At 39.4% G+C, this 9,994-nt stretch overlaps 3 protein-coding genes across 4 annotated transcripts; 2 read left to right on the top strand and 1 right to left on the bottom strand.

Moving 5' to 3' along the window:
• The first annotated feature begins 277 nt into the window (after window positions 1-277).
• On the top strand, window positions 278-3,697 carry pttg1 (PTTG1 regulator of sister chromatid separation, securin). 2 transcript variants are annotated; one of them, XM_042418156.1, is made up of 6 exons: window positions 278-382; window positions 1,807-1,899; window positions 2,017-2,156; window positions 2,272-2,353; window positions 2,688-2,849; window positions 3,541-3,697. In XM_042418156.1, exons 2-6 carry the CDS (start codon window positions 1,812-1,814, stop codon window positions 3,621-3,623), a joined length of 555 nt encoding a protein of 184 aa, XP_042274090.1. In that variant the 5' UTR covers window positions 278-382; window positions 1,807-1,811; the 3' UTR covers window positions 3,624-3,697. The 2 variants fall into 2 exon arrangements, with proteins under 2 accessions (XP_042274090.1, XP_042274091.1); XM_042418157.1 differs by lacking the exon at window positions 278-382 and having other exon boundaries at window positions 1,802-1,899.
• Window positions 3,698-3,791: 94 nt separating this feature from the next.
• sowahd (sosondowah ankyrin repeat domain family d) lies at window positions 3,792-5,879 on the top strand. The gene is made up of 2 exons (XM_042418155.1): window positions 3,792-4,057; window positions 4,301-5,879. The coding sequence occupies exon 2, from the start codon at window positions 4,405-4,407 to the stop codon at window positions 5,389-5,391; it is 987 nt and encodes a 328-aa protein (XP_042274089.1). The 5' UTR covers window positions 3,792-4,057; window positions 4,301-4,404; the 3' UTR covers window positions 5,392-5,879.
• Window positions 5,880-5,973: 94 nt separating this feature from the next.
• On the bottom strand, window positions 5,974-9,577 carry rpl39 (ribosomal protein L39). The gene is made up of 3 exons (XM_042418158.1): window positions 9,468-9,577; window positions 9,026-9,129; window positions 5,974-6,199 (listed from the first exon to the last, which is right to left on the bottom strand). The coding sequence occupies exons 1-3, from the start codon at window positions 9,468-9,470 to the stop codon at window positions 6,151-6,153; spliced, it is 156 nt and encodes a 51-aa protein (XP_042274092.1). The 5' UTR covers window positions 9,471-9,577; the 3' UTR covers window positions 5,974-6,150.
• Window positions 9,578-9,994: the final 417 nt, after the last annotated feature.

Raw genomic sequence — 9,994 nt, 5'->3', positions numbered from 1 at the left:
AAATCATTAAGTATAAACACATGTGAGGTGTTTGGTTTGAACAGAGTAGGAAGTAAGGCTGGCTATGGTCCTCATAGATTAACAGCGGGGGCTAGTTTCCTAAATAGATGGTGTCGTAATTATTATTTACCTATGTTTTAGACTGTATGTACTGAAACGATGAGGTTATGGTTATTATGTGGTATTGATATAAATAAAATGGCAACGTATTTTTTATGGCAACGTCCATTCAAGTCACGTGTGCTACAGCGACCAATAGGATGAAGGCAGTGAATTTAAAAAGGAGCCGCGGACGCTAGACGTCACCGTTTATATCAAAACAACCTTTTTGGTCTGAGAGAGAGGTGCAGCCAACGGAGTTTTTAAGCACAGCACAGCTCAGGTAACGTTAACACCGGTGTATTAATGTTACAGTTCACAGCAGTCTCAGCCAATACTGTAAAGTTTAATGAAATAACGAAAATGAGTGACAGACGTGTTGAATTTTAACGCTAATAAGTTAGCTACTAGCTTATGATTACGGTTAGCTAACGTTAATTTTAACCACCTTCCAACACATCCACGATTTTAACCCGAAACTCAGCTGACGTTAACTGTACGAACGTTATGTCTTGCGAAAATCAAAGTGGTTTTGTGCAACGTTACTTTCCCTCGTTTCCACGACAAAACAAAAAGCTAACTAACTCGTATTAAATGCAAAGAGACAACAGTTGTCATTCATTTGTTAAATATAACTAAATTAACGAAGGTACTAACCTAAGTGCTGCAACACTGCAACACATTGGCTGTTAGTTTCAGTGCTCAGGCTGAGGCTTGATAAGACTATCAAATTGCACCCTTGTCTTGTAAGCTTGGTGTTCATTACACATGATCTGAGTCACAGAAAAAGACTGTTTTTCAGAAAAATACTCGGCACTTACTGTATTTGTCTTTTATGAGGTGGGACAGCACAAAACTTCAGGCTTTACCTGTGGTCTGAATATATTGGCTGTGATTTTTATGAAGGCATTAGCTAAGTGAATGAATAAAGGCTGCAACAAAATGCTTTTGATTGAGATCATGTTTGTATAAACTTTTTATTCATGGCACATATTTGACTTGCATGGGCAGGCTATTACTAATGGTAACATTAATTGATTACACGTGTACATCAATGATTTGACACAATATATTCTTAACTTTAAGCCCTCTTACAGCCTTATCCAGAGAGTACAACTGAACAAGCTAAAGGTGCAGCAATTAGTCGATTTAGTCAAATGACAGAATATTAATCAGCAATTATTTTGATAATCGAATAATCATATCATTTTTGCAGCTGCTGGTTCCATCTTTTCAAATGTGAGGATTTGATGCTTTTCTTTGTCACACAAGATGAAACAGTGAATGTCTTTGGACTGTTGGTGGGATATAACAAGACATAACAACACACATGAAGTCCTCACTTTGGGCTGTAGGAAATTTCAACAGGCATTTTTAACTATTAATGAAAATGGTAACTTGTTTCAGCCCAAGTGCAAACTCAAACCTTCTGAGGATATAAGATGCAGTTGAAGCTTGAAAAAACAAACTAAGAAATCCTGAGTTAAGATTGTTAGATGACTATTTCCAAGGTCAAGGCACTTGGAAGACATTTTCACGCTTAAACATTTAGGGCCAAAACTATTGTGTTAATGCATTAATTATAAAATGGTTGCAGCTATAAACCTTAATGCATTTATGCATGTGCTTTTCTTACTATAATGTGCCAAAATGTCGACCACATAAAGGTCTCTTCCATGTTGATGGATTGTTATGATGCATTTTCAGATACAATGGCCAACATAATCTTTGCAGAGCGGGAAAATGCATGTCTTCATGCACCAACACTCAAGATGCGACAGCGACTTCAGTCTGCACCAGGTATGAAATTCTAACTGTGCTCAGTGCAGCTTTTCCCCCCTCTAGTAGTAATATAGGTCTGCAGGGAAACTTGTATTTGAAATCATACATTTTTAACCTTTTTTTTTCCCCCACCAGAGAAACTCTTGAAATCTCCAATGACTGCCAAAACCTTAAAGACTCCTCTGCCATCTGGTCGTAAGGCTTTGGGGACAGTCAACAAAAAAATCTCAACCCCTGCCATCAATGTACAAGAGAAGAAACTCGTAAAGCCACAGGTTGGGATAAAACATGCGTGTACAATGACGATAGAAAAGTGATGTCAACCTATTTGAATATTCTGCTGTATACCTCAACTATACATGTACTGATACAACACTGTGTTCCTCTCAGGAAACCAAAGTCAAACATGCTGCTCAGAACAAAGTGGAGGAATATCCAGAAATTGAGAAGTTCATTCCTTATGACCCACTAGGTAACAAACATCTTTTTACTGGTAACACTTCACACCAGTTTAACTTAAGGGTCTTTTTTTAATACAGTTTTACACTTGTCCAACCACATGTCCGGTACAACATCAAGCAACAACTGAAGTAATTTCCTGTGTTAATTCTCACTGCAGCATCACAGTAGCTGTTCCTCCTTGAGACAACTCATAGTTTATACCCTCAAGACTGATCTTTGTTACATCGAAGCTTGCACATGCGAATCACAAGTCTCAATCGCACATGAAGCTGCTGCATTCCTTCTGGAGATGGTTCACTCTAAACATCTCTAAACATAAGGGGTTATTCTTCTCTTCTTCCCAGAGTTTGAGAAGTACAGCATACCTGAAGATTTGATTCCTCTCAGTGGCTTTGCTCTGCCTGGACTGGCTTGTTTCCCACAGGCTCCCCCTCCTTGTGAGGAGGACCTGGAAATGTTTAAGCCGCTCCCAAACATGTCACCTGTAAAGATGCCAAGAAATTCAGGTATAAAATCCCTATTAAACCTTCATTTACACATTACTGTTTGGATGAAGTAAGTCAGTTAATGTACACAAATACGTCGATCTTAAATGGTTACTTTTAGTTATTTAATTACCTCCCAGTATTATCTAGCCTTGCTGAGAGTTGTGGGGTTTTTATTTGCGTTTTTAAGAGATGTCTGAGATTTTTGCTGTCGCCTCAGAATAATGGAGGTGAACAGTGTGTTGCTCACGACTGGAGTTTGTCTTCCCAGAAACACGTTCTTAGTTGCTGAATGATGCTGTATAATTACTGTTTACTGCTGTAAAGTTTTCATTTAGGGCTGCAACTAAATCATTTTCATCATTTATTACTCTATTTTTTTTTTTTCCCAATTAACTGTATAGTATATAAAATGGCCTTCACAATTTCCCAGAGCCTCATGTGTGTTAAGTGTTGCACATTTTCTCTGTGAAACAATGAACAGACCAGTTTAATTGAAACTACTTTGCTCAGATGAAATTAAATCACACGCTGTCAACATGATTTTAAGTTAATTTCATTCAACTTCACCGTGTCTCAAAGTCCTGGCAAATAAAATGAAAGTATCTACAGTTGCTAGACGGCGATGACTGAAGCCTTTAAGTATGAGGTACTGGTTCACTGCAGGTATCATTAACTAAAAGTATCATTAACCTGCTGAATCTCTTTCCAGGTTACTGCTCGGAGCTGGATGCCTTTCTTCAAACACTCGACGAGCTGACCGTTGAACTTCCTCCAGAATCTATTACTGACTGAAAATGAAAGAATGTTGTTTTTTTTTTGTTTGTTTTTGTTTTTTTACTGAAATAAAGTGTCTTTTAATTACCCTTGCTATGTTGTATTTGCATTGCCCCAGTCCATAGCTCAGTGACAGGCTGTGACAGCATTACAGACTATTACTTCCTGCTTTGAAGTCCATCAGTGGTCACATGGGAGGGTTTTCTCGCTATTGGTTTTGCCTGAGATTAGAATGAACTTTGTCTCAGTTCCTCTTGAAAAGGGAAAGAGAATCCCAGCTTAAATTTGTAGCTCAGAATTTGACATATATCCTTAAAATAACGATCACAGTCGTTACCAGCTGGACGATAACGTTTCACAGAGAATGACACGGTTAATGGTGAAAACTGTGAGAGTCACTGAGCGCTTTTATTATACGTGAGTCTGTCTGCGGTTTGGACGCTCTTGAACAGGTGAGTAAGATTGGCGTGGTCAGCAGTCTGATACACAGGAGACAGAGCAAAACATATTTTTGGTATTTAAGGGGTTATGAGATTAAGGGATAAATTGACAGTGTTTCAACATGCCTGCAAAAAGAGGAACTTGATCTGTTTGTCCTTAAGACGCTTGTTTAAAATGACATGTTTACGCATATCTGAAATGTTTATTTACTCATACAAACGGTAAAAATAAACTCCCCCCTCCCTTTTACACAGAGAATGAGTCCGACGCAGTGGATAGAAACCGTTCCCAGTATCTAATTTGACACTGATATCTTCGGGGTGTTGTCCAAATAAAAGGAAGTAGCCTTGCGTGCAGCATGCATGAGAGCGGATCGGATGATGCTGGAAATGAACCAGCTGTCAGCGACACTGACGCCCACATCAGAAGGTCATCCAGACAGACCACCGTTGTGGAGCGACTCTCGAGGTATGGCATGCAAGTCATGCCCAGCGCTTTCCAGCGTAGGTCGAGGCTGCAGAGACAACAAGAAGTGTCTGACAGCTCCGCACCGGGCACTCTCCTCCTCCAGAGAGACGCATCGGAGAGAGGGTCGCTCACACCGGCTATGCGTAAAAAATACCTGAAAGAGCTGCTTCTGAGTAACTCATCTCACAGCGGGTTCAGCACTGTGTTGACCTCCCAGACCTCCAGCGCGTCCTCGGAGCAGGACGTAAACTGGGCTTTGTATCCGATGGAGCACGCGTGGATGATTTCTGCGGTGGAGGGAAACTATGAAACCATACTGGAGTTTATCTCTGAAGACCCCCATCTGTTAACCAGGAAGGATTTCATCAGCGGTTATTCTGTGCTCCACTGGTTAGCCAAAAGGGGACAGGATGAGACTCTGGTGAAACTTTTGCGTTACGCGCAAAACGCGGGGATCCCCGTGAATGTGAACGTGCGGGGCAGCGGCGGGTTCACCCCGCTGCACGTCGCCTGCATGCACAGCCACTACATGGTCATTAAACTGCTGGTCGGAGCTTTCAGTGCCAATGTGGATGCCATGGACTACAACGGGAAGAGAGCCTGGCAGTATCTGAGGGGAGACGCCCCTCCGGAGATGAAGGAGCTGTTGGGGACCTGGGATGATGAACACAGTGGCGGGTGCGCGCAGCAAAACGTCAATAAAAACGTCAACAACAACTGCGCCACGGCTATGAACTTGACCCCCAGTGATGAGGTCGATCACGGGGAGACAGATGAAGTGGACTTCTTTCACAGGACTAACAGGGGGGGCAGCTGGAGAATGGGGCCTTTAAGGAAGCTGCTATCCTCGTTTTCATTTCTAGGAAACAAAAGGTGACTTTAATGACAGACGCCTTCAATTATGTGCTGTATTTGACATTTAATTCACCAGGATAACACATTCTGTATCAATACTGCTTTCCAAGAATTTCTGGAATATAAAAAGGGCACCTGAGTAAGTTTTTATTTTGTGATAACTTTCACTGAATCTAATAAAAACACTTACTCCACATGATCTTTGCATTTTTCTGACTGACACAGTTCTACTTGTGTCAACTCAAATATTAGTAACTGCTGACATGGCAACTATTTTTCCAGTTTTAGCTGTTTAAGTAAACAATTCTTAGTTTGTGTTTCTTACTGCTTTAGCTTTTCTTGAATACCAGTGTTGTGTTTGGCCCAAATCAACAAAGCCAGACCTTCAAGCTAACTACAAATAACCACAATATTCCATGAGACGGGGATTCAGAAGTGTTTGCTATGTGGTTGGAGACTGAAAACCCATCAGTGTGCTTCTTTCTGCTGAGCTGTGGCAGCTTGTGATGTTTGGTTTGCTGTGGAAAAAGCACTCAGTCTGTAAAATGGACTGTTTAGCTACACTTGTGGGGGATAAAAAGAAGAAGAAAGCCATACAGGCACGTTTTCAGTTTGATCACAGATCTTTTATTGTCAAACATGAGCATAACCAGAGTATCTGTACAAAACAACTGCTGCTCCAGATAACATGGCTCCCTCCCCGGTGGTCAGGCCCCAGCAGCTGGAGGTCCTGGGAGATGTTGGGATGGAGGGATGCTGGGGGATCCACGGACCCTCACGTTTACAGGCCGAGCTTGGTCCTCCTCCAGTGTCTCCTCTTGGAGTTGTACCTGAAGTGGAAAGAGGCCAAACGTGTCAGAGAAAATTGAAATAAACATTTACAACCGAGATAAATGACAGCGATTAAATTTGTACACAGGAAATGCCACCGCTGTGCAAAACACGACTTTGTCCTGGTAAATACTAAGTTAAATATTCACTTTACTCCCTTTAGTTGGTGCGCCAGCTTACTATGAAAACTGCAGAGGTGAATTTGCTCAAATCTTATTTGCCAGAAGGCAACTTCTCTCAGCAACTTACTGACTCATTTCTGGATATCAGGTTTCAACAAAATTACAGGAAATATTCAGTGGAAACTTGTGTAACTGAAAAGACAAAAGGTTACCATTCTGCCTCCTTCATACAGAGATGACTGAACCAAACTCAACTGAGATTAAGATTAAGATAGGTCACATTTTAAGTGTTAAAACACTGGTCTGCCACTAAAGATTTTCATTATCGATTAACTGTTGATTAATCCATTAGTTGTTTTAAATTGTCAGAAAATGGTTAAAAATGTCGACCACTGTTTCCCAAAGTCCAAGATGCAACCTAAAATGTTTTTTCCCAACCAATAGACCACAAATCCAAAGATATTCTGTTTATCATAAAAGACTAAAAGAAACCAGAAAATATTCAGATCTAAGAAGCTGGAACAAGAAAATTTGGTATTTTTTCTTAAATAAAAGAATGAATGAAGATGAATCTATCATCAAAATAGTTGATTAATTTTCTGTTGATCGACTAATCGTTGCAGCTCTAATCTGCATCTTGAGCTGCACACATTTCCCGGATATGGTTGACATGATAATGAAGCAGACCATCTGTCTTTCAGCAAACATCTCAATCTATCTGCTGTGCAATTCTTAAGTCTAAATTCAGTGACAAGTACGTCCCTGACAACAATAAGCTTGATTCAGCCATGTAAGATCTCACCTCTCTCTAATCAGATCTAAAAATAATCATTTTCAAATCACTGATGAGCCTTTTTATTTTTAGTCCTGCATTTAGTTGAAAGGTGAAGACTGACTGACACTCACTTCCATCATTCAAACAAGGACACACAATGAAATTAAACAAAGCAGTTGAAACAATGCAAATACAGTTGATTCTGCTCAGACGTCAAACTGACCACAACACACCCTGAATGCATGAGCCTGTGTGACAGTCAAATCTCTGAAGGCACTGAAATAATAAAGATTTTAAGTGAACGTAATTGTTTTTAAATCTACTCGTAGATCCTCCTCTGAAGAATCACTGCGGTAATTGTGGGAAACGCTCGAGGCCGTGGTAATTATATAACAGTCAAATACCAAAGAAAGCCATTTAGTGGGCAGATCAGTTTCAGCAAACAGTCGACTCGATTCTAACGTTCAGCTGAGCTACAATGTTCGTATGTTACAGCTGCAGACGTTCCTCTTCACCATCACGGTGAGCAGGAAGATGAGCTCCGCAGCAGAAAGATGCTCTCAGCAGGGTTAATGACAGCACTCAACAGACATAAAGAGCTGCAATTGCAGACCTGCTTTACATGATCTAGAGTTCCTGCTTCTTCCCCACATTAAATCAGCCCCCGATAACATCTCCGCACTTAATGTGAAAGCAGACGGCTCAGTGAATTATAGCAGTGGAACACGAACCATTAAGATCGAGCACTCTCAGGGAGGATTTCACCAATGTCTGCACCTTTGAGGAAACTCTGAATGCACTTTTTCTACTAAAAATGACTGAAATTTCAATCTGTGAAAGTTAATACAGCTGGCCATCATGTAAGTTTTGAATATACTAAGTTATAGTTTAGTAGGTGCACTTAGCTAAAACTAATGAATGGTCATTTCAGAAGCTGCGGTTGGTGGTTATATTGTGTTGTACTAGGAAGTTGTTCTACTATTTACTTTGTTATTAATGGTGGCAAAACAAGAGAAACACCTCTTTACAGTTCAACAGAACAGGCTCTGACAATTTGTTGTGTAATTAGTTGAGCCCCAAATAAATAAACTGGTAACTACTTTGATAAATAACCATATGTACATACAAATTATACACAGATATTTCTTCACATCTTATAGGTAGGACACATGAACACTCACATGCTTTATGCTTTTGTTGATACTCTTATTACTGCTGCTTTTACTGTGTTTATCATTTCCATTTTTTCCTTACTGCATTGTCAAGAAGCTGAAACCTAAGATTTTTACTCATACTTGTGTTATGAGATTCAACAATAAAGAAAGAAATTTGAAACTAAAGGATTTCATCTTTGCTAGTAAAAACCTCCATTCTCTGGTTCCAGCTCCCCCCAATGTGAAGATTTGCTACTTTTCTCCATTTTATACAAATTGTAAAGTAGAGTAGTTAGTTATGAAAACAAGACAAGCAACATTGCCTTGAACTCTGCAAAGCCACAATGGCTCATTTTATCATTATATACTTTATTATTTACACACCAAACTCATAATTGAGAATATAATTGGAAACCTAATCACCAACTGCAGCCTTACACAGCAGCACGACAAACATCAGCCTCCAAAATGACCATTAAGTTGGGCTAATAGCTCTCTAAAGTCTTATTTTAATCTTCATAAAAATGTGGATTTGTTAGAGCTGTCATATTAGATGTCATTAGTTTACACTAACTAGGTAAACCTAATAAACTGGCACACGTGTACATAAACAGTAAATTATAGACTTTAATTCACTTCAACTGTGCAGAGAGACAGTATGCCTCCAGTGCAGTTTGGTTATACCAACTTACTCTCTCTGTATGATAATCAGTTCAGAAACCACAAAACACATTTAAAAGACACGTGCACAGGTAATAAACACTATAAACTCACCTGATCTTGTTGCCAGTTTTCATTCTGATCCACTGAGGAATCGGCCTGTTCTGTTTCTGCTTCTTGGCGAGGAAGCGCTTGATCCTGAAAGTCTTGTGGGACGACTAGAAACAACACAAAATATATTAACACACACATCGACACACACATTTTTTTGCGCTTTAGCTAATAGACAGAGACGTTGACCAGTGATTTACGTCATCGAGATGATATACTCGCAGTATTTATAGTGTTTAAGACAATATTATAACGGCTAACATGCGTAGCGCTACAGAGAAGCTACCGGCTAGCATCGTTAATCGTCAATAATAAGCTAATATCTCGACTCTTCAGACAACATACTGATCTGTTAAGCACTATCAACATAGTTATTAAACGTTCTACACATCTTTGCACGTTTAAACGAGCTGCAGACGTGGATGTTTAAAGATTTTCAATTTACCATTTTGTCCACAGTCCTTTCACCACTATGGCGGTGGTAGAAGAGAAAGAAGGAAGTGACGAAGAGGGTTTTATCCAATCAGCGCCCAGGAAACAGACCACGCAGTCTGTAGACAGCGACACAACGTGGGGGTCTTGACGATAAATGAGTTTAAGAATTATTTTCTTTTTTTTTTTTACTAATATTAGCTGAAACGCACCAGTCAATACAAAAAAGATATTTTGCCTATATTTATTTAAGTATATTTATTTTTATTATGTACATGTACTTAACTTATTTTTATTTATTTGTGTATCTATTGTTGTATATTGCCACTGTAGCCTTGCTGTTGTTTTGAATCTGCTTCTATTTTTTTGGAGGAATATATAATCAATATTCCTGCCAGAAATTGTACATATATTGTATTGTTCTACATGAAGTTTAAAAATAAATCTTTTTCTTTGTATTTTACCGGTGGTGGAAGAAGTATTCAGATCTTTTACTTAATTAAAAGTAGAAATACTATCATGTCATTTGCAGGTATTTAA

Source organism: Thunnus maccoyii, chromosome 8, assembly GCF_910596095.1.
Source record: "Thunnus maccoyii chromosome 8, fThuMac1.1, whole genome shotgun sequence".
NCBI lineage: Eukaryota > Metazoa > Chordata > Actinopteri > Scombriformes > Scombridae > Thunnus > Thunnus maccoyii.
Note: the sequence above shows the minus strand (reverse complement) of the source record. Positions and strands in the feature narration are given on the sequence as shown.

Coding starts and splice junctions, on each gene's coding strand:
- pttg1 (XM_042418156.1), top strand. CDS start 1,812: ATGGCCAACATAATCTTTGCAGAGCGGGAAAATGCATGTCTTCATGCA. Junction 2,354..2,687: donor CATTCCTTATGACCCACTAG/GTAACAAACATC, acceptor TCTTCTTCCCAG/AGTTTGAGAAGTACAGCATA. Junction 2,850..3,540: donor AAAGATGCCAAGAAATTCAG/GTATAAAATCCC, acceptor ATCTCTTTCCAG/GTTACTGCTCGGAGCTGGAT.
- sowahd (XM_042418155.1), top strand. CDS start 4,405: ATGCATGAGAGCGGATCGGATGATGCTGGAAATGAACCAGCTGTCAGC.
- rpl39 (XM_042418158.1), bottom strand. Junction 6,200..9,025: donor AAAACTGGCAACAAGATCAG/GTGAGTTTATAG, acceptor TTTCCACTTCAG/GTACAACTCCAAGAGGAGAC.